Source organism: Lagenorhynchus albirostris, chromosome 5 (genome assembly GCF_949774975.1).
Source record: "Lagenorhynchus albirostris chromosome 5, mLagAlb1.1, whole genome shotgun sequence".
Taxonomy (NCBI): domain Eukaryota; kingdom Metazoa; phylum Chordata; class Mammalia; order Artiodactyla; family Delphinidae; genus Lagenorhynchus; species Lagenorhynchus albirostris.
In genome coordinates this window covers 110,064,893-110,089,768 of record NC_083099.1, presented here as the reverse complement: position 1 = coordinate 110,089,768, position 24,876 = coordinate 110,064,893, and the positions used below count along the sequence as shown (strand labels likewise).

The 24,876-nt window shown below is 35.9% G+C and overlaps 1 protein-coding gene across 1 annotated transcript; it reads right to left on the bottom strand.

Moving 5' to 3' along the window:
• Nucleotides 1–22,240: 22,240 nt before the first annotated feature.
• Nucleotides 22,241–22,862, bottom strand: LOC132520661 (small nuclear ribonucleoprotein Sm D1-like). Its single transcript, XM_060149398.1, is given in 2 exon segments — nt 22,241–22,380; nt 22,718–22,862. Coding segments are annotated over 2 exon segments (231 nt in total). The 5' UTR covers nt 22,809–22,862.
• Nucleotides 22,863–24,876: the final 2,014 nt, after the last annotated feature.

Here is a 24,876-nt window from a genome sequence, read left to right as displayed (position 1 = left end):
GATTAACTCTTTCCTTTTCCATATTAGGGAAGTTTTCAACTATAATCTCTTCAAATATTTTCTCAGTCCCTTTCTTTTCCTCTTTTTCTTCTGGAACCTCTATAATTCGAATGTTGGTGCATTTAATGTTGTCCCAGAGGTCTCTGAGACTGTCCTCAGTTCTTTTCATTCTTTTTTCTTTATTCTGCTCTGCTGTAGTTATTTCCACTATTTTATCTTCCAGGTCACTTATCTGTTCTTCTGCCTCAGTTATTCTGCTATTGATCCCATCTAGAGTATTTTTCATTTCATTTATTGTGCTGTTCATCATTGTTTGTTTCATCTTTAGTTCTTCTACGTCCTTGTTAAATGTTTCTTGCATTTTGTCTATTCTATTTCCAAGATTTTGGATCATCTTTACTATCATTATTCTGAATTCTTTTTCAGGTAGACTGCCTATTTCCTCTTCATTTGTTAGGTCTGGTGGGTTTTTATCCTGCTCCTTCATCTGTGGTGTGTTTTTCTGTCTTCTCATTTTGCTTATCTTACTGTGTTTGGGGTCTCCTTTTTGCAGGCTGCAGGTTCGTAGTTCCTGTTGTTTTTGGTGTCTGTCCCCAGTGGCTAAGGTTGGTTCAGTGGGTTGTGTAGGCTTCCTGGTGGAGCAGACTAGTGCCTGTGTTCTGGTGGATGAGGCTGGATCTTGTCTCTCTGTTGGGCAGGTCCACATCTGGTGGTGTGTTTTGGGGTGTCTGTGGACTTATTATGATTTTAGGCAGCCTCTCTGCTAATGGGTGGGGCTGTGTTCCTGTTTTGCTAGTTGTTTGGCATAGGGTGTCCAGCACTATAGCTTGCTGGTCATTGAGTGAAGCTGGGTGCTGGCGTTTAGATGGAGATCTCTGGGAGATTTTCGCCATTTGATATTATGTGGAGTTGGGAGGTCTCTTGTTGACCAGTGTCCTGAAGTTGGCTCTCCCACCTCAGAGGCACAGCACTGACTCCTGGCTGGAGCACCAAGAGGAGCACACGGCTCAGAATAAAAGGGAGAAAAAGTAGAGAGAAAGAATTAGTAGTAATAGGAAGAAAGAAAGAAAGAAAGAAAGAAAGGAAGGAAGGAAGGAAGGAAGGAGAAAAGAAGGAAAGAAGGAAAGAAGGGAGGGAGGGAGGGAGGGAGGGATGGTGGGAGGAAGGAAGGAAAAAAGAAAGAAAAGAAGGAGGTAAAGTAAAATAAAATAAAGTAAAATATAATAAAGTTATTAAATTAAAAAAATAATTATTAAGAAAAATTTTTTTTTAAAAAATGGACGGATAGAAACATAGGACAAATGGTGGAAGCAAAGCTATACAGACAAAAATCTCACACAGAAGCATACACATACACACTCACAAAAAGAGGAAAAGGGGAAAAAAATCCTAAATCTTGCTCTCAAAGTCCACCTCCTCAATTTGGGATGATTCGTTGTCTATTCAGGTATTCCACAGATGCAGGGTACATCAAGTTGATTGTGGAGCTTTAATCCGCTGCTTCTGAGGCTGCTGGGAGAGATTTCCCTTTCTCTTCTTTGTTCTCACAGCTCCCAGGGGCTCAGCTTTGGATTTGGCCCCGCCTCTGTGTTTAGGTCGCCGGAGGGCGTCTGTTTTTCGCTCAGACAGGACGGGGTTAAAGAAGCCGCTGATTCGGGGGCTCTGGCTCAGTGAGGCCGGGAGGGGAGGGAGGGGCACAGAGTGCGGGGCGAGCCTGCGGCGGCAGAGGCCGGCGTGATGTTGCACCAGCCTGAGGATCGCCATGGGTTCTCTCGGAGAAGTTGTCCCTGGATCCCGGGAACCTGGCAGTGGCGGGCTGCACAGTCTCCCGTAAGGGGTTGTGGATAGTGCCCTGTGCTCACACACAGGCTTCTTGGTGGCGGCAGCAGCAGCCTTATCGTCTAATGCCCGTCTCTGGGGTCTGCACTTTTAGCCGCGGCTCGCGCCCGTCTCTGTAGCTCCTTTAAGCAGCGCTCTTAATCCCCTCTCCTAGCACACCAGGAAACAAAGAGGGAAGAAAAAGTCTTCTTGTCTCTTCAGCAGCTCCAGACCTTTTCCCGCGTATCTGCAACCTTTGCTATGTGATGTCACAGTTTCTCCTACTAAAGGGGCAGAACATATTTTCCTGTCCCTGGATTTGTGTTTAGCTTTGTGAATTGCTTTGGACATTTGAATAAAATGGAAATGCCATTGTGCCAGTTCCAAGTTTAGGTGTTACAAGGACTTCCATATATCTGCTTGCTTTCTTGCACTTCTACCATTATTATGAGCAGAACATGCCTGAACAGGCCTGTGCCTCAGGATAAAGGAGACAGATATCTGAGTTAGAGCTGAAGTCTGAGGTGTAAGAGCTCAATATAAACAGCAGAGACATCCAGCCAAGCCCAGCCTAAATCAGCCATTACCCAGTAAATCCACAGAAACATAAGCTTATTGTTTGTATCCTCTTCAACCTAGCTGCGGCCATGTGTCTTGCTTTGCCATTGAAGTTTTAGGAACTGATATGCAATTTGCAAATCTCTCTGTGTCATAACAACAGAAGTTATCAGATAACAGCTTATTTTTCTGGAGAAAGAAGGCTCCATCAGTTTGGGTCTGTGAGTGCAGACAAGTTGTAGCAAAACCACCAGAGAATCAAGATAAGCATCAGGTATAAATGAGAAATAAACCATCGTTGTTCTTAGCCCATCGTGACTGGTAAGCTAAGTGTTTTATTTTTCTTTCCAAAATATTTAAAAAGCAGAATTGACAATAATAAAATAATTTGTTATAAAAATACTTGGTCTAACACAGCATTGTAAATCAACTATACTCCAATAAATTTTTAAAAAAATAAAATATTAAAAAATAAAAATACTTGGTCAATTGAAAATGGCATAAAATAAAAATGAGTATGCAGTTTTCTCATGCTCTGATAAAGTATTTCAAATATGATCTCTTAGTTGTATATTTTGAAGGAAAAATAATAGTTTATTTTCTCTAAACAGGTAATTAGAACATTTTAAGGACATGTAAAGAGCTTTATTTTGTTCACAAAATTCTCTCAAATATTGAATTTTTATTCCTTCTTTCTTATAAAATCCAAATCCAGACATTTTCTTATAAGTTTTATGCTATTATGTCCTAAGTCTTATAACTGGAGGATAAAAATAAACCATATTATGATAAACATATGGATGTTTAAAGACAGTTATCCAGAAATAAGAAAAGAACACACACCTACATAAATCAGATTCAAAAATAAGTGCCCTGGTCCAGGAAGATCCCACATGCCTTGGAGCGGCTGGGCCTGTGAGCCAAGGCCGCTGAGCCTGTGCATCCAGAGCCTGTGTTCCGCAACGGGAGAGGCCACAGCAGTGAGAGGCCCGCGTACCGCAAAAATAAGCTGCTATCTGATAAATATTTAAAATGTGTCATTTTGTTACAGCAAGCATTTTACATCCATTATCTTATTTATTATTTCAAAAATTCCTTGAGTTAAGTACAGTCATCACCAGCTTTGTCGGGGGGACCTATACCCTGGGACCTGTGCTTTTCTAGGCTCCATTCTGTCCCTCTTCTGGACAAACCCCTCTCCAAGGGGTAAGGTGTCTGAGAGCTCAGTGATATGTGGTTACCTGTAGCTCATGTTTCCCATCCTAGACTATGTTCTGAGTAAACCTCGACTCTGAAATTGTCTCTCAAAAATGCCCCATGTTCACTTTTAAGGCTTGTGTGAGCCTCTTACTGGTGTCCATTCTCCCAAGTGCTTACTATGGTGTCAGATTTGGGGTGCACATAATGATTAAGGGACAGCTACTTGAAGCAACTTTGAATGGAGGTTGGAGCTTCTGGCTGAGGTATCCTCACATGTTTTGAAAGAAGCTACATGGTTTGAGACAGAACTAGGTGTCCAAAGGGAAGTGAGATGGGCTGAGGACCAGCTTCCCTGACCTACTAAAAATGGCATAGAACACTTGAGAGCCCTCAGAATTTTAAACTGAAAGCTGACCTTGCAAGTTGTGATGAAGATGTACTGTATTTATGATGGTAGAAGGATAAAACATGTTATTTAACAGTTTTTAAATTTGACGTATTACTTTTAAATCAGACATATGGCAATTAGATCCCCATTAGTACTCCTGCCCCATTGTACAAATGAATTGACTGGGGCTTAGGTTAAGCCATTTCTTCAATTTCACATAACTAGTAAAGGACAGAATAGAAACTGTAATGAAAACTCATAGTATTTTAAAGCTCTATGTGTGGTTCATTTTAATTTCACACTTCCTGGAAATGAAATGATGAAGCAAAGCAGCTATAAGTTTTCAGAGTATGAGAAGAGTCAAAAGTTATGTAGTTTTGTCATTAAAAGTATGTATTATATATGTGTACTTGGGACCACAAATATCTTAGCCCAAACATTTTGGTCATTTATCGTTTTTATTGCAACTACTCTGATTTCTCTCAAATTTTTAGTAAAACTGTGTAAATGCTTTAACATTAGTACCTTTAACTTACAAGAGCAACATTGTATCTCCAATGCCTTATACAGTGTCAGACACAGAGTAATTATTCAAAAAATAATATCTCATCTTTCTTAAAAAGATATTAACTCCTTGAAGATATTTGTGTCTGACATAATACTTCTTTATATGAATGAATGAAAGATTAAATGTTCTTAGTACTTACTTTTATAATCTGCTCTGAAATTACTAAAATTCTGTAAGTAAAACAATAAGCCTGAACAAAGATTATAATGATTTCATTATTTTATCAAGAATTGATCATAAATTCATAAGTTTGGAGTAATTGTATCACCACCTGTGTCATGTGAGAAGAAGAAAACAAAAGTCCTAAACAGAAAAACTGTTTTCAATAAGATAAATATTTTATTTTGTTCATCTATTAAAATGAAATCTTCATCATTCCTTCATTCTACCTTTTAATATTTTTTCAATTTCAGACATATATTAACTTATGATAGTCATGATATTGTTCTCATCAAATGTGACATTTTCTTCAAATATTCCCAGTGTATTTATGAGGCTATCAAATTGTTTTCCTAAAGTTCCACAGATCAAATTCTGATTTCTGATTTTACTTAGGCTTTGTGAAATATTTAACCTGCACAAGATAGGAGTTTTGCATCTATTTTCATACCTTGAAAAGTGTATGTATTCTTAAATGTGAAGTTAAATATAATTTTATTATTCAGCATTATCATCTGATGCTTCACAATCAATTATATATACAAATGCTATTAAGCATTTTAGAGGTCATTTTATTATAATTAAAATGTAAAGGAATACCAAATTGTTATAAAATAGATGGCAGAACAGTTTTGGTTTTATACAAAATAGTTGCCCTATATTGTTTGTCAGTCACTTTTGATCATTGTCAAAAGGTAAAACAGGTTTCCATTTCACTCAGTCTCAAAGTCTACAGTTTCAGTTATGGCAAATGAAATTTATTTTTTTTCTTATTTTTTTTTTTTTTGTATATGGATCTCCTAAGTTATTTTGTGTCATCTTTCTATATACACCTAACTGTACTAAAGTTTCATTCCTTGGGATAGTATTATCACAAAAATCCTTAAAAACAGAATGGGTTTTATCAAATAATGGAAATGTAGGAAATATTCCATCATTTAGCATTCTTTTAAGAGACTGATTTGTAGATAAAGCATATACAATCTCAGAAAAGCTCTGCACTATAAATTATATTTAGTGATTTCCTAATTTCTTTTTTATAAAACACTTTTGGAATATTATTTACATATATTATTTGAAAATTTATTAACTAAATAAGTTATGTTTACAAAGTGTTAATCTAAAAGGATTTCAAAGCTAATTCTAATATCACAGAACCATTTCCGGATACTCTCATAATAGTTTTCAATCAAGTCAAGCTAGTTGTTTTCATCTAACATGTATAATATTTGTTTTGCTATTTCTGGCTCTAGGAACATTTTAACAGTTTTCAAAGTATATTTACATCAATACAGTGTCAAATTTAAGAGATTATTATTATTGCATCTCCGTGTTGGCTAACTGGTTTAGCCAACTCTATTGGAAATTAATCTCAAATTAATGCTGCCTCTGAAACTATATACACTCCCATAGTGTCTTTGAAATGTATTTCTGACATAGCCAACTTATAGAGGATAAGTCTCTATCATCAAGAGAGCTTGATGATATATTTTAAATATGAAATGTTTTCTTTCTCTAAATAGAGCTTTTCTTGTAAACAAAAAACAAACAATGGTTACTTGTAGCTTTTCTGCCCACTGACATACAATTATATCTTTCAGCTATAGCTGCAGAATATCAAAACAACAGCATGCAGAGTGGAAAAGGGAAAAAAAGGTTTCTCACTGTTTCCTTTGAAAATAGAGAGGAGTCATGCGAAGAAAAGTGATAGGGATTGCCCACGAAGTGGATGTGTGTATAATAAAACTAAGAATAGTTAAGATATTTCTAATGGAGACATGGGTCAGTTAATTATGATAAGATGTCAGTGGGTTTGAAGCAAATCAAATAGGTCAGTGTTTCCAACCAGGAGTACAGATGGGGAACTTCTGAGGAACTGCTAAAAAATGTATGTACATAGATCCCACCACAAACCTACTGAATAAACATCTCCTAGAATCCGTGAGGAAAAGATACATGTATTATCATTAAAGAATTATATCTTGAGGAGTGTTACATTTTATGTAGTCACTGACTGTGTCTATTGACTGGGAAATAAAACACCCTATGCACATTATGAACTTGTGCTATCTAAATAACAATGTCTTAAAAATCTCACTATGATATTATAGTTGAAGCTGAGAAACCAATTTAATGTTGATATCCTATATTGTTTTATTTTTTCAGGGAATAAAATAACTTTTCTATACCTCATTTTTCGTATGTGTATGACATTGAGACTTTGGACAGAATAGTATTGTGATTTCTGAAACCACCCAAGAAACTGCACTGCATTGACATAGTAGCTTAACAAAGCTCAGCTGCAGTATTTCTCATCTCCAGAGCATAAAAGTCAGTTTGTGTAAAGCAATATTATAGCATTTAAGTCAGTGCACTGTCCCATCATTTTCAAAACTATGCCTAGACAAAAAAACTAAGACAAACTTCACTGATAATTCCTTGTTTGATGATCTCTCCCTTTGACTGTCCCAGAAGTGCATCCTGATATTTTATTAATTTCTCAGACTCATAGAAACATTGACTATGAATTGAAGGCAATCTCAAGAAATTTTCTGACCAAGACCACTGATAAAATAGCTGATATTTATTGAGTGCTTAATGGGTGCCAGGTACTCCTCCCAGCACTTTAAATGGAGAAACTTATCTAATCCTCCTAACCACCCTGTGAAATACCTTTATTATTATATCATATTGTGGAGAAGGAAACTTATTTACAAAGAGTTTAAGTTAAGGTGCCCACAGTCTTCTAGTAGTAAGAGGTAGAGCTGGCATTTGAACCCAGGCAGTCTGGCTTGAGAGCTTGTGTTCATAATCGCTATGTAATGCTGAATGTTACTATACATATTTTCCACAGGACTAGAAAAACCCAGGAAAATTAATCACTATACCTAAGGTCGTGTGATGTGAAACTGGTGTTTCCTTTCACTACACGCTTGAAGCTGTAGCACACTGCCTCTCTCATTAATCCTTTATCTCAGGCACTATATCATCCAGGATCTAGACATCCTCACTGCCACCTTGGCTGTGCTGCAGCACTAAAGATTTGTCATTTTCATTCTTGTATGCCTGACATTGAAACATACCTGTCCTGAGTTTCTAGTCCTCAGAGGCACAGCTTCTTTGCCTTCCAAAAAAAATATGACTTTGTGTATACCACTATTATTAAGAAGAGGCAGAAGAACTATTTCTTCATAAAGAAGCAAATACACACTCTAAACACAAACTGCTGGATTTTGTTAGGATGGTTGGTAAAACACACTTAGCAAGAAGATAACTCCTTCAGAGAGTCATCTCTTTATTGTTATTGTTATTCATCTCTTTAGCTCGTGGTGGAGAGAACAGAGTATTTCCTAGTTCTAAGCAACTGGTAATATCTCTTGAGGCCTGGAATAGCAATGTTGTTTACAGATGAATGGTTAAGAAACCAAAGGGAAAGTGTGGAGGTATCTCATAACTGTAGAAAAACAGGTTGAATGATGATCTCATTTCAAGGTACTTTTCATCTGGCTTTTTTTGTTTTATGAAAAACTCATGCTATTTAGTCGCTTATTTATTTTATTTTACCATTGCTGCCAACATGAATATTATATTTTAAAACATTCTTCTTGGTTTTAAATATGTTGATTTAATATAAGGTATCTAGAAAATACATTTTTTTCATTGCTGGTAATGTGGACATTTTTTTCTTTTCAGCCTTTGCTTTGTTTCAATTGAGGTTTACAACTTATTATTTATTAATAACTATTTATTATATATATTTAATTAGCAAACTTTTTTGTGTATGTAGAGTTTAATATTTTTGTAGCCCCAAACAGAATTGTATTTTTCTTGATTCCACATGTAGAAGCTCCCTTCCTCTTCTGAGACTGGATGAATATTTACCTACATCATGTTTTAGTAATTTTTATTTAATTTCTTAACATTTATCTCATAAATCCATCCAGAATTTGTCCTGTTGTATTGTGGCCAATTGCTTTACCTGAGGTTTTTCTCCTCCACTGCACTTCAATGAGAGAAAGAAAACAACTCACAGCTTTTATCTTGTTGCTTTTTTATCCACAGATAGCTTTATTTACAGGAGAACAGTAACTGATTCTGAAGTTTAGATGCAGAAGTATTTCTAATGTATTTATTTGAGACAAAAAACAAAGACAAGTACTTTTATAGTTGAGGAGCTACTTAAATTCTTTATATTTTGAAGTAAGTGGAGGAGAGAGGAAAGTTTGAAAAAATTCTACTTTAATTAAATTCATTGACATACATGTGATTATTTAATATAATTCAACAATATATAAAGGAAATATTCATTTGGAAGCATGAAGTTTCATACTACTTACGTAAAGTCCTTCTGGCAGAAGACATGGAATTATTCCATTACAGCATATTTAATTTGGTAACTATCACCATCAAATTATCCAAATGAATCATTTTGTGATCAAATAAGCTTGCCTTCAAATAAAGCTACTCATCCACTCTTTGAAAATAAAGCCAAAATACAGATTGAATACTCCACCTACCTACCTACTATTTTCTAAGTACAAGCTATGTAAACAATAAACACCATTGTGATCTTCTGCTGAGAAAACTTTTATGTTTCTAAATGCTCTCTCTCTTACCCTTCTCCCATCCACATACACTCCCTCACGCTCCAGTCCCTGGCACAGTGCCTGGTCTAGGTTCAGGAAAAATGTTTTATGTTGTTTGTCTTAAGAGGGTATTAACCAATGTTGAAGAATTGTGGTTCTATCAAAAACATTTTAAAGAAAATAGTTAATAAAAATGAGGGCCATAACGCAATGCTCCCATCCCCTAAAAATAATCTTTTAGCAATCATAACCACTTATTGTCCAAAAATATAATGTCCCAACATTTTAGGGCTGTCACATTCTTATTGACTGTTTTGATTAAAAAATGTGTTTCAATAAAAATAATTTTCTTCCGCCCAAACACATTTGGAAAGTTAAAATATTTAGGTATACCCTGAGTTAAAGAGATACACTGAATTTTAAAAGTCAGTTTTTTTCCCTTATGTGCATAAATGGTTCACAAAAATTCTTTAGTATTTCTACAAAATTGGAGGCAATTAAGACAATTATCCAGATTAATTCAGGAAAACACATTGTTTTTTTGGAAGAAAATATTTCCTTAGATTTCTGTTATCCAGCTTAACTATCTATATATAAAGTTTCCAGAAAACTGCCTACACCTTTCCTATCTTTCAATATTTATGTAGGTGTTTTATATTTAAAGGCAATTTTATTGTAGTGAAATATGACTGTGTTAAGAGAGAAAGTGTGTAAATTCACATTGCTAAGTAACAAGCTTATGCTAATATTTCACACCTCAACCGTGAAAACAAACTACGTTTACATACAATCTAACCAGTTAATTTACAGTAGCATCTCTTTATAATAGAAGAGTTTTCTTTTCTCAAAATATTATTGGGACTTCCCTGGTGGCACAGTAGTTAAGAATACGCCTGCCAATGCAGGGGACATGGGTTCAATCCCTGGTCCGGTAAGATCCCACATGCTGCAGAGCAACTAAGCCTGTGTACTCTACTACTGAGCCTTCGCTCTAGAGTCTGCGCGGCACAACTACTGAAGCCCACATGCTATAGAGCTCATGTGCCACAACTACTGAGCCCACATGCCTGGAGCCTGTGCTCGGCAACAAGTGTCCTCCTGCACATTCTACAGGAGTGAGTCAGCCGCCACCAGTGGTCAGTTTTTCTTTTCTCAAAATATTATTATCTAGATGATTAATTATAAGATTTTAATATTTGATCTTAATTATCGTATATACCAGTAGAATTATCTGTAATTTGGTTGTATTTTAATTTATGGAGGATCAACTTAGATAGACGTAATGAAGCTAAACCCAATGGGATGTATTTGTTAGAGCTTAAGATGAGCTTTAATTAGTGATATTGTACCCAAATAGTACCCATAATATAAATTACTGTGATCAGTCATATTATAATGTAAATGTGCACATAAACTTTTACAACAGTTACTTTAGAGGCCGTTTAACTTTTCAGGTTGTAGAGAAATGTTTTTACACCTCTGTTGTTTGATGTTGTTAATGAGAGTTGAAAAACAAAAAGGAAAATGAAATTTATAAACACAGTTTATATTACAAGAAAGATCTATAATAAAATTATATTTTCTCAGATTATTACTTTGTTGTCTCTAACTTTACATTAGTTTTAGACAAAATTAAAACTTTCTACCTAAAATGTCTATAATCTCTTAGCAAATAGAAAATACTTCTTTTCAAATATGTGCTGATATGTGTTTGCTAGCTGGGAGCTCTTTATTTCTAGTTAAACTTTTTGAACTTTACATTCTCATCATGGTGTGTTTATATATATATATATATATAGAGAGAGAGAGAGAGAGAGAGAGAAATTTGTTTTCAATATAAAATTATAATTTTTACTTTTATATTTACTAATGCTAACATTTGTTTTATTTTGGTAAATATATTTTATGGATCCAGTTATTATATTAGACTCTTTTTATCAGTCCCAAACTGAGTAGACTTTAATGTCTTGATCTATATAGATGATTTTTTTTTTACATTGAACTTATGATTGTAACTTAATACATTTTGTATATTTTCCTGGCATTTTAATTGATAACATAGTGATTTATTTTACAGGTTAGCAGTGTTACTCTTTTTAAAATTTTAAGCTTTCACATACCTTGATGTACCATCCTTAATTTTTGCCTCTGCTTCTTAAATAATTTCTACAACTTGAAAATTGTTCAAAGCTTTTTGTTGTATTATTTATATTCAGATAAACTGTGCAACAAGTACATGGACATAATCAATTCAGAGAAAATCCATCAGGGACATGGATCATACATGTAAAACCTGGCTCAACTCTCATGTGTTACCTGGACTCATGCTTGTCCAATTTCCAGCAGTATATCCTGAGATAAAGTATGTTTGAGGAGCAAATGTATTTTATACATTAATGTTCACTAAAGGATTCTATTTAGAGTGTTGATGACAAGAAAAGTATACCAGTGACTATTTGATTGTTCCAAAAGATTTCTCCATACACAGTTTTGTTTGTCTTGTTTTTGGATGTATCTCTAATGCATTTAGCATTTCAAGAAAACACTCATACATGAATAACTCTATAGTCCATAGTTACTCATTATGAGAAAAGCTAAATATCTGGAGTTTGACAGAGGAAATCAACCATTAATAGTATACTGCTTAAGAGATATCAACTTTATTTGTTGAATTTTGATCAAACATGATCTGAAAGTGACTATATGAGGTATAATTGTGGATCAATTCTTAATAAGTGTTTTGAATCACCAGTAGTCCATGTAATCTCATTCTTAGTTCACTCTTAATTATTCTTTGGTGATAAGTCCTTATGAAAGTCCCTTCTAAATAAACAAAATCAAATTCTGTAGGGCTGTATCTGGCCACAGAACAGAAATCTGACATTTCAGTGACAATACACATTTTGTTTGAAAATAAATAATTCAAATTCCCATGGTTATGGAAATAATTGGAAGAATTAAAGTTGCTCAATCTTTGTAATCCTAAGAAGCACATCCTGATATCCATCATATTCCGACATAGCTTTTGCTTTATGAAGCAACTAATATGAGAATTGATTAGTTCTTACTGTGAGGAGGATAGATAGCATTAGGCAAAGGAAGTTGCTCTAACAAAATAATTGCATAGTTTGTTGAAAAAAAACCTGAAAGATTAATGACTTTTTTAAAGCAGTAGAACTCTACTTTTATTTATGCTGCCAATAAAAGAACCATAAATCATAATGAAGAGGGGTTTTGTAAAATGAGTCCTTGTTTAAATCAAAACATTATTTTTCTTTGTTGTTTTAACAGTGCTTTAATTGTAGGAACAAAGTAACATAACTCTACTGTAGATGGTCTTTATAACTCCTCTATTTACATTCTTTATTATTATTTTTAAAAATCCAGACAAAATTGTACTTTTTTTGGTAATAATCTCACCAATTTATTGGACCAAGGAGTAGTCATTAGCTACATCCATCATCTATTTAAGTAATCCTGTGTCTCTAGAAATGTTCTTTTAAAAATACATTTTAATATACCATAATAAATTTCCATTTCAATTTTAAATATCCCTAAATGCAAAGTTCAACTTGTTACTGTTTTAATTCTTTTTTTTTAATAAATTTATTTATTTTGTTTATTTAATTTTGGCTGCATTGGGTCTTCATTGCTGCACACAGGCCTTCTCTAGTTGTGGTGAGCAGGGGATATACTTCTTTGTGGTGCACAGGCTTCTCATTGTGGTGGCTTCTCTTGTAGCAGAGCACGGGCTCTAGGCACATGGGTTTCAGTAGTTGTGGCTCATGGCTCTAGAGCGCAGTCTCAGTAGCTGTGGCACATGGGCTTAATTGCTCTGGGTCATGTGGGATCTTCCCAGACCAGGGCTTGAACCCGTGTCCCCTGCATTGGCAGGCAGATTATTAACCACTGTGCCACCAGGGAAGCCCAATTCTTTTTTTATAATAAACTATTCTCTATTTGTTTTGCTTTTGTTTTTTTTATATTATGACTTTTGGTAATTTAATTTCAAGAACTCTTATTTTGAAAAGATAAGGTGCAGTTTAAAAGTAGACACAAAATGTAGTGGCTTTTCAGAAAGTAAATTTATTGCCATTATTTATAAGAAGTCTAGACTGGGGATTCTAGATTTGAGGCTCCTCGTCTGTGGTGCCTTTCCTCCATGTGGTCACACAGGGACCCAGGCTGACAAAGTCTTGGACTTTGTTAAGTTGTGGCTGTTGAGGTCACCAGAGTTATCTCCATCTTCATCTACTGGAAAGGGGAAAGAGCATAGAGAAGATCATATAGGAGGTCCTTAGAGACCAGGTCAGAAAGCAGGAAACATCATTTCCAATTAAGGTGACTATCCCTGATCTCAAGACAGCAGTGAGCAGTGGCTTGAAGAGAGATCTTAGTTCCCTGTCCAGGAATTGAACCTGGGAAGCCTGGATGAAAACCAGGAGGAATCCTAGCCACTAGACCAGCAAGTCTTAGAGGCTTGAAGCAAAGTTTCCCTGGCTCTTGCCAGGGAAAGAATGTTTCAAGGAGGCAAAACTCCTAAACAGGTACAAAGTTTATTATTAGAGACACAACACAACATGTGAGAGAGCACACTAAACAGTTTGTTTATTTAAAACAGAAGCAAGGCAGAGATACACACCCAGAGAGAAAGGGTGTGAGCAGAGGTGATTAAATCATTTATATAGGGCAGTTCTTCCGGATCTTTGTTTACCTTTGGACAATTATCTTGTTTCTTTTTCCACACCTGCCCTGCCCTAGGACCCTCCTCAACATGGGCGAGCAACTTTTTTTTTCCAAGACAGATTCCAGCCCAGCAGCCTATGAGAGGCTTAGCATCACCTATTATAGGGTGGTGCCCTCTCCTTTCTGACCCCCAAGGACCCTTTTTGCACATGTGTAGTCGGGGAGGTCTCCTTGACCTCAAGAATGAGAAATCTGTGATCTCTTTATCTTTTATCTGGCCCTAACTCAGTTTCCCTGGGTCTTTCCTGATTTTAACACTAAAATTCCCATGTCCTGGAAATCCCCTTAGTTATAAACATAAATGGTTACTCATCTGATCTCCGTTTACATTCCATTGCGGAAAACTTAACCACATGGCTACACCTAAAGGCAAGAAAACTCAGACACACCTAGGTCTGTGGTTAACAGAGGGAAAAGGATTAGAGATTTGTTGGACTGCTGGCAATGTGATCCACCAAGGACTTTGTTTTATTAATCTTTAAGCCAAAGCCTCTAGTTTACTACTTGGCTTAGAGTAGGATGTAAATAAATGTGGATGAAATAAAATTAATGGTATAACTATTTTTTAAAAACATCTTTATTGGAGTATAATTGCTTTACAATGGTGTGATAGTTTCTGCTGTATAACAAAGTGAATCAGCTATACATAAACATATATCCCCATATTTCCTGCCTCTTGCATCTCCCTCCCACCCTCCCTATCCCACTCCTCTAGGTGGACAAAAAGCACAGAGCTGATCTCCCTGTGCTATGCGGCTGCTTCCCACTAGCTATCTATTTTACAATTGGTAGTGTATATATGTCCATGCCACTCTCTCACTTCATCCCAGCTTACCCTTCCACATGTCCTCAAGTCCACAGACATGTCTGTGTCTTTATTCCTGTCCTGCCCCTAGGTTCTTCAGAACCATTTTTTTTTTTAGATTCCATATATATGTGTTAGCATACGGTATTTGTTTTTCTCTTTCTGACTTACTTCACTCTGTATGACAGACTCTTGGTCCTTCCACCTCACTACAAATAACTCAATTTCGTTTCTTTTTATGGCTGAGTAATATGCCATTGTATATATGTGCCACATCTTCTTTATCCATTCAGCTGTTGATGGACACTTATGTTGCTTCCATGTCCTGGCTATTGTAAATAGAGCTGCAATGAACATTGTGGTACATGACCCTTTGAATTACGGTTTTCTCAGGGTATACGATCAGTAGTGGGATTGCTGGGTCATATGGTAGTTCTATTTGTAGTTTTTTAAGGAACCTCCATACTGTTCCCCATAGTGGCTGTATCAATTTACATTCCCACCAACAGTGCAAGAGGGTTCCCTTTGTTCCACAATGGTGCAACTATTTTATTTCTCCTTTTAACTTAAAAAAAGGCAAGTCTGAAAAGCTACATGGCTTTTTTTTAATTATTAAAGTATAGTTGATTTACAACATCATATTAGTTTTAGGTGTCCAGCACAATGGTTGTGAGATATATATATATATATATATATATATATATATATATATATATATATATCCTTTTTCAGATTCTTTTCTCTTGGAGGTTATTACAAAATATAAAATAGATAGCTAGTGGGAAGAAGCAGCATAGCACAGGGAGATCAGCTCAGGGTTTTGCAATGACCTAGAGGGGTGGGAAGGAGGCTCAAGAGGGAGGAGATATGGGGATATATGTATGCATATGGCTGAGTCACTTTGTAGTATGACAGACACTAACACAGCATTGTGAAGCAATTATAACCCAATAAAGATGTATTAAAAAAGAAGACAAATATAAGACTTGGTACCATAAAACTCCTAGAAGCAAACATAGACAAAATATTTTCTGACATAAATTGTACAAATGTTTTCTTAGGTCAGTCTCTCAAGGCAAAAGAAATAAAAGCAAAAATAAACAAATGGGACCCAATCCAACTTACAAGCTTTTGCACAGCAAAGAAAACCATAAACAAAATGAAAAGACAACCAACAGAATGGGAGAAAATATTTGCAAATGATGCAACTGACAAGGAGTTAATTTCCAAAATATATAAACAGTTCACAGAGCTCAATATCAAAAGAACAGACAACCCAATCAAAAAATTGTCAGAAGAAGTAAATAGACATTTCTCCAAAAAAAGACAGAGATGGCCAACAGGCACATAAAAATATTCTCAGCATCACCTAATTATTAGAGAAATACAAATCAAAACTACAACGAGGTATCACCTCACACTGGTCAGACTGATCATCATCAAAAAGTCTACAAATAATAAATGCTGGAGGAGCCATGGAGAAAAGGGAACACTTCTATGCTGTTGATGGCAATGTAAATTTGTGCAGCCGCTATGGAGGTTCCTTTAAAAACTAAAAATAGAGCGACCATATGATCCAGCAACCCCACTCCTGGGTATATATCTGGAAAAGATTAAAACTGTAATTTGAAAAGACACGTGCACCCCAGTGTTCATAGCCACACTATTTATAATAATCAAAACACGGAAGCAGCCTAAATGTCCATCAATAGATGAACAGATATGTATGTGTGTGTGTGTGTGTGTGTGTGTGTGTGTATATAATGGAATATTACTCAGCCATAAAAAAGAATGAAACAATGCCATTTGCAGCATCATGAATGGACCTAGAGATTATCATACTAAGTGAAATAAGTCAGACAAAGACAAACATTATCTGATATCACTTACATGTGGAATCTAAAAAAATGATACAACTGAACTTATTTACAAAACAGAAATAGACCCACAGACATAGAAAACAAACTCATAGTTACCTAAGGAGAAAATGGGGGAGGAATAAATAAGGAGTTTGGGATTAACAGATACAAGCTACTATATACAAAACAGGTAACCAACAAGGTCCTGCTGTATAGCACAGGGAACTATATTCAATATCTTGTAATAACCTGTAATGAAAAAGAATCTGAAAATGATATATATATGTAACTGAATCACTTTGCTGTACATCTGAAATTAATACATTGTAACTCAACTGTACTTCAATTAAAAAAAATATTGAGTATAGTTTCTTGTGTTATACAGTAGGTCCTTGTTGGTTATCTGTTTTATATATGGTAGCTTTTATCTGTTAATCTAAACCACCTAATTTATCCCTCCCCCCCTTTCCCCTTTGGTAACCATAAGTTTGTTTTCTAGATACATGGCTTTTTGTACAAAGGTCTGGTAAAAAAGCCTTTTTTCAAGAAAAAATATTTATCTAATATAATTACTTGATATTATTAATGAAGTCAGCTTTCTATTCTTATGCACATTCTTAGTCTCAATCAGCTAGCCTTGTTTTTAACAAAGTAAAAAAATGTCTTTTCCTTACATGGTCTATTCAAAATTATACTTAATCACCTTCTCCTTTTGTGACTTAGAAAACTCACCTAATTTTAGCTGAATGTGTGACACATAATTGGCAGGATGCTGCAGTAAAAAGAACAAGGAGGATTTAGGTCACCTAAGTGTTATCCCTTAGCAGGTAAATGGTTTTAAGCACGTCATTTAAACTGTCTGGACTTCAATTTCATTATCCCTCAGATTGAAATATTAATGTCTTTCCAATTTATATCAAAGGGTTATGTTTAAGGTAAAATTGGACAATGTAGACAGAGCACTTATGAATGGTAAAGTGTTATGAGAACATTTGCTCTCCTGAACCATGATGTCTACTTATGGGGCTGTGTAAAGCACCATGCTTGAATTTTAAAGCTATGATGGAATGCAAGTTTCAGACTTCCCTGTTTGTTAGCATTCCCTCCTCATTGTAGATGAAAATAAATAATGAATCCTTATGTTGCTGGAGACTTTATTTCCTAAGAAGAACACCTCAGAATGGAGGGAATAATCTTTTCCAATCTTGGAAAAACATTACTTTTCTGCATACTGACAGAGAAAGTTATGTTGAGATATTTTAAAATTTGCCTCCAGACATAATACATGCTTAAACAATTATAAGATGGTGACCAATTGAGAAAAAATGCTCAAAGTGATAGATTTTTCTATGCAAGATAAAATTACCTAGCCTACAGAAAAAGTGTTAAGATAAATATATATATGGATATATAATTAATGATGATAATTTAAACCAAAGAATAGATTTTAGTCAATACATAAGATAAGCATTTTTATGTCTTAGTTCCTTTACATTTGAATTAGACAGAAGCACTTTAAGAGGTCTTTGTCCTTTGTGATAATATAAAGGAAATTGAAGAAACAGATAGCATAATGCTATTAGGAAAGGCGGGGGAAGACTTAGAGCACTGGTTTTTAAACTATGTCTCTTGAGCAATTCAGAATGCCTCAGCTGCCAGGCAGAGAATTAAAGGGGAAACAGAGCAGACAGGCTCAAGATCTGCCCTTCTATTTCAGCCACAACAAAGTAGCTGCTTTTTTATTTTTTAACATCTTTATTGGAGTATAATTGCTTTACAATTGTGTGTTAGTTTCTGCTGTATAACAAAGTGAATCAACTATACATATACGTATATCCCCATATCCCCTCCCTCTTGCGTCTCCCTCCCACCCTCCCTATCCCACCCCTCTAGGTGGTCACAAAGCACTAAGCTGACCTCCCTGTGCTATGCCACTGATTCCCACTAGCTATCTATTTTACATTTCATAGTGTATGTATGTCCATGCCACTCTCTCACTTCGTCCCAGCTTATCCTTCCCACTCCCCACGTCCTCAAGTCCATTCTTTACATCTGCGTCTTTATTCCTGTCCTGCCCCTAGGTTCTTCAAAACGATTATTATTATTATTTTTAGATTCCATATATATGTGTTAGCATACAGTATTTATTTTTCTCTTTCTGACTTACTTCACTCTGTATGACAGTATCTAAGTCCATCCACCTCACTACAGATAACTCCATTTTTTTATGGCTGAGTAATATTCCACTTTATATATGTGCCATATCTTCTTTCTCCATTCATCTGTTGATGGATACTTAGGTTGCTTCCATGTCCTGGCTATTGCAAATAGAGCTGCAATGAACATTGTGGTACATGACTCTTTTTGAATTATGGTTTGCTCAGGGTATATGCCCAGTAGTGGGATTGCTGGGTCATATGGTAGTTCTATTTGTAGTTTTTATTTTTATTTTTATTTTTTTGTGGTACGCGGACCTCTTACTGTTGTGACCTCTCCCATTGCAGAGCACAGGCTCCGGACATGCAGACTCAGTGGCCATGGCTCATGGGCACAGCCACTCCATGGCATGTGGGATCTTCCTGGACTGGGCCACGAACCCGTGTCCCCTGCATTGGTAGGCGGACTTCAACCACTGTGTCACTAGGGAAGCCCTATTATTAGTTTTTTAAGGAACCTCCATACTGTTCTCCATAGTGGCTGTATCAATTCATATTCCCACCAACAGTGCAAGAGGGTTCACATGCACGACACACTCTCTAGCATTTATTGTTTGTAGATTTTTTGAGGATGGCCATTCTGACAGGTGTGAGGTGACACCTCACTGTAGTTTTGATTTTCATTCTCTAATGATTAGTGATGTTGAACATCCTTTCATGTATTTGTTGGCAATCTGTATACCTTCTTTGGAGAAATGTCTATTTAGGTCTTCTGGTCATTTTTGGATTTTGGTTTTTGCTTATTTGATATTGAACTGCATGAGCTGCTTGTATATTTTGGAGATTAATCCTTTGTCAATGAATCACTTGGAAATATTTTCTCCCATTCTAAGGGTTCTCTTTTTGTATTGTTTATGGTTTCCTTTGGTGTGCAAAAGCTTTTAAGTTGCATGAGGTCCCACTTGTTTATTTTGTTTTTATTTCCATTTCTCTAGGAGGTGGGTCAAAAAGGATCTTGCTTGAATTTATGTCATAGAGTGCTCTGCCTATGTTTTCCTCTAAGAGTTTGATAGTGTCTGACCTTACATTTAGGTCTTTAATCCATTTTGGGTTTATTTTTGTGTATGGTGTTAGGGAGTGTTCTAATTTCATTATTTTAAATGTAGCTGTCCAGTTTTCCCAGCACCACTTATTGCAGAGGCTGTCTTTTCTCCACTGTATATTCTTGCCTCCTTTATCAAAGATAAGGTGACCATATGTGCGTGGGTTTATCTCTGGGCTTTCTATCCTGTTCCATTGATCTATATTTCTGTTTTTTTCCAGTACCATACTGTCTTGATTACTGCAGCTTTGTAGTATAGTCTGAAGTTTGGGAGAATGATTCTTCCATCTCTGTCTTTCTTTCTCAAGATTGCTTTGGCTATTCAGGGTCTTTTGTGTTTCCATACACATTGTGCAATTTTTTGTTCTAGTTCTGTGAAAAATGCCATTGGTAGTTTGCTAAGGATTGCATTTAATCTGTAGATTGCTTTGGGTGGTAGAGTCATTTTCACAATGTTGATTCTTCCAATACAAGAACATCGCATATCTCTCCATTTGTTTGTATCAGCCTTAATTTCTTTCATCAGTGTCTTATAGTTTTCTGCATACAGGTCTTTTGTCTCCTTAGGTAGTTTTATTCCTAGGTATTTTATTCTTTTTGTTGCAATGGTAAATGGGAGTGTTTCCTTAATTTCTCTTTCAGATTTTTCATCATCACTGTAAAGGAATGCAAGAAATTTCTGTGCATTAAATTCGTATCCTTCTAGTTTATGAAATTCATTGATTAGCTCTAGTAGTTTTCTGATAGCATCTTTAGCATTCTCTATGTACAGAATCATGTCATCTGCAAAGAGTGACAGTTTTGCTTCTTCTTTTCCGATTTGGATTGCTTTTATTTCTTTTTTGTCTCTGATTGCTGTGGCTAAAACTTCCAACATTATGTTGAATAATATTGGTGAGAGTGGGCAACCTTGTCTTCTTCATGATCTTAGTGGAAATGGTTTCAGTTTTTCACCATTGGGAATGATGCTGGCTGTGTGTTTGTCATATATGGCCTTTATTATGTTGAGGTAAGTTCCCTCTATGACTACTTTCTGGAGAGTTTTTATCGTAAATCAGTGTTGACTTTTGTCAAAAGCTTTTTCTGCGTCTATTGAGATGATCACATGGCTTTTCTCCTTCAGTTTGTTAATATGGTGTATCACAGTGATTTATTTGCATATATTGAAGAACCCTTGCATTCCTGGGATAAACCCCACTTGATCATGGTGTATGATCCTTTTAATGTGCTGTTGAATTCTGTTAAATAGTATTTGGTTGAGAATTTTTATATCTATGTTCATCAGTGATATTGGCCTGTAGTTTTCTTTTTTGGTTGCATCTTTCTCTGGTTTTGCTATCAGGGTGATAGTGGCCTTGTAGAGTGAGTTTTGGAGTGTTCCTCCCTCTGCTATATTTTGCAGGAGTTTGAGAAGTATAGTTGTTAACTCTGCTCTATATGTTTAATAAAATTAGCCTGTGAAGCCATCTGGTCCTGGGCTTTTTGTTGTTGGAAGAATTTTAATCACAATTTTAATTTCAGTGCCTGTGATTGGTCTATTTATATTTTCTATTTCTTACTTGTTGTTTAGCCTCCATGTGTTTTTATTTTTTACAGGTTTTTTCCTGTAATTGATATCTAGTCTCATAGCATTGTGGTTGCAAAAGATATTTGTTATGATTTCAATTTTCTTAAATTTATCAAGGCTTTCTTTGTGAACCAAGATATGATCTCTCCTGTAGAATGTTCCATAAGCACTTGAGAAGAAAGTGTATTCTGTTGTTTTTGGATGGAATATCCTATAAATATTAATTAAGTCCATCTTGTATAATGTATCATTTAAAGCTTGTGTTTCCTTATTTATTTTCTTTTTGGATGATCTGTCTATTGGTGAAAGTGAGGTGTTGGAGTCCCCTACTATGATTGTGTTACTGTCAATTTCCCCTTTTATGGCTGTTGGCATTTGCCTTATGTATTGTGGTGGTCCTATGTTGGGTGTATAAATATTTACAATTGTTATATCTTCTTCTTGGCTTGATCCCTTGATCATTATGTAATGTCCTTCTTTGTCTCTTGTAATAGTCTTTATTTTATTTATTTATCTATTTATTTTTTCCTGTATTTATGTTTATTTAAAACTGCCACAAACAAACAAATCCTGTACAAAAAGCATCCAGGGCATCGATCACTTTAAAATCATAATCTTGAGAGACACAATTTGCTTAGGACTCCACCGTCTTCTAACTTAGCCATGTAGTCTTCCTCTGCCACGTCTTCTTCTTCTTCGTTATTTTCAAATAGTAGTCTTGAGAGATATTATCGCATAGGACCCCCTCTTCCTCTGCCTCAGCCACGTCCTCTTCCTCATCCTTGGCCTCTTCCTGTAACAGCTTCCCTTTTCTTAGATTTCACCTTTGGTTCAACATCCATGACAAGTGTATCTAGAGGTAACCTGTCTGGCAGAATAAAATATCAAATGTTATTTCCTCGAATACTCAGTGTTTCCAGCTGTACAGGCTTTTTGTTCTTCAGGGTCATTTTCACAGCTTTAAGATGTATATTCATGGGCTTCCCTGGTGGTGCAGTGTTTGAGAGTCTGCCTGCTGATGCAGGGGACACGGTTTTGTGCCCGGGTCTGGGAAGATCCCACATGCCGCAGAGCGGCTGGGCCCATGAGCCATGGCTGCTGAGCCTGTGCCCTGCAATGGGAGAGGCCACAACAGTGAGAGGCCTGCGTACCGCAAAAAAAAAAAAAAAAAAAAAAAAGATGTGTATTCATGCTGACATCTACACCTGTGATTGTTCCATGGACCTGTGTTCCATTCTTTAATTCAGTGGTTACAGTTACGTGACTCAATTTCATCAAAATTCTCACGAGCTTCATCCTAGCGGTGCCATCACCCTTTCGGTCCAATAGTACGCAAAACCCAACAACCGAGCGCCGACTGGCTATGAATATCAATAGTCTTTATTTTAAAGTCTATTTTTTTCTGATATGAGAATTGCTACTCCAGCTTTCTTTTGATTTCCATTTGCATGGAATATATTTTTCCATCCCCTCACTTTCAGTCTGTATGTGTCCATAGGTCTGAAGTGGGTCTCTTGAAGATAGCATATATATGGGTCTTGTTTTTCTGTCCATTCAGCCAGTGTATGTCTTTTGGTTGGAGCATTTAATCCATTTACATTTAAGGTAATTATCGATATGTATATGTTCCTATTAATGTTTTCTTAATTGTTTTGGGTTCGTTATTGTAGGTCTTTTCCTTGTCTTGTCGAAATGTATATGTTCCTATTAATGTTTTCTTAATTGTTTGGGGTTCGTTATTGTAGGTCTTTTCCTTGTCTTGTGTTCCTGCCTAGAGAAGTTCCTTTAGCATTTGTTGTAAAACTGGTTTTGTGGTTCTGACTTCTCTTAGCTTTTGCTTCTCTGTAAAGGTTTTAATCTCTCTATCGAATCTGAATTAATTTCTTGCTGGGTAGAGTAATCTTGGTTTGTAGGTTTTTCCCTTTCATCACTTTAAATATGACCTGTCACACCCTACTTGCTTGCAGTTTCTGCTGAAAAATCAGCTGTTAAACTGATAGGGATTCCTTGTATGTTATTTGTTGCTTTTCCCTTACTGCTTTTAATATTTTTTCTTTGTAGTTAATTTTTGAAATTTCGATCAGTATGTGTCTTCCCATGTTTCTCCTTGCATTTATCCTTTATGGGACTCTCTGTGCTTCCTGGACTTGATAGACTATTTCCTTTCCCATGTTAGGGAAGTTTTCAACTGTAGTCTCTTCACATATTTTCTCAGTCCCTTTCTTTTTCTCTTCCTCTTCTGGGACCCTTATAATTTGAATGTTTGTGTATTTAATGTTGTCCCTGAGGTCTCTGAGGCAGTCCTAAATTCTTTTCATTCTTTTTTCTTTATTATGCTCTGTTGTAGTTATTTCTGCTATTTTATCTTCCAGGTCACTTACTGTTCTTCTGCCTCAGTTATTCTGCTATTGAATCCTTCAAAGAGTTTTAATTTCATTTATATTGTGTTATTCATCATTGTTTGCTCTTTAGTTCTTCTAGGTCCTTGTTAAACGTTTCTTGTATTTTCTCCATTCTCTTTCCAAGATTTTGGATCATCTTTACAGTTATTACTCTGAATTCTTTTTCAGGTAGACTGCCTATTTCCTCTTCATTTGTTTGGTCTGGTGGGATTTTTACCTTGTTCCTTCATCTGCTGCTTATTTCTCTGTATTCTCATTTTGCTTAACTTACTGTGTTTGGGGTCTCCTTTTTCAGGCTTCAGGTTCATAGTTCCCATTGTTTTTGGTGTCTGACCCCTTTGGGCAACGTTGGTTCAGTGGGTTGTGTATGCTTCCTGGTGGAGAGTTCTGTTGCTGTATTATGGTGAATGAGGATATATCTTGTCTTTCTCGTGGGTAGGCCCGCGTCTGGTGGTGTGTTTTGGTGTTTCTGTGAACTTATTATGATTTTAGGCAACCTCTCTGGTAATGGGTGGGGTTGTGTTCCTGTCTTGCTAGTTGCTTGGCATGGGGTGTCCAGCACTGGAGCTTTCTTGTCCTTTAGTGGAGCTGGGTCTTAGCTTTGAGACAGAGATCTCTGGGAGAGCTCTTGCTGATTGATATTACATAGGGCTAGGAGGTCTCTGGTGAGCCAGTGTACTGAAATCGGCTCTCCCATCTCAGAGGCTTAGGCCTGACCTCTGGCTGGAGCACCATAACCCTGTCAGCCACATGGCTCAGAAGAAAAGTGAGAAAAAGAAAAAAGAAATAAAGAAAAAATAAAGTTATTAAAATATTTTTTTAATTATTAAAGTAAAAAAAATAAAAAAAGTATTAAAAAAATAGAAAGAAAGAAGAGAGCAACCAAATCAATAAACAAATCTACCAATGATAATAAGCTCTAAATACCACCTACGATAATCATAAAATCAGAAACTATTTAG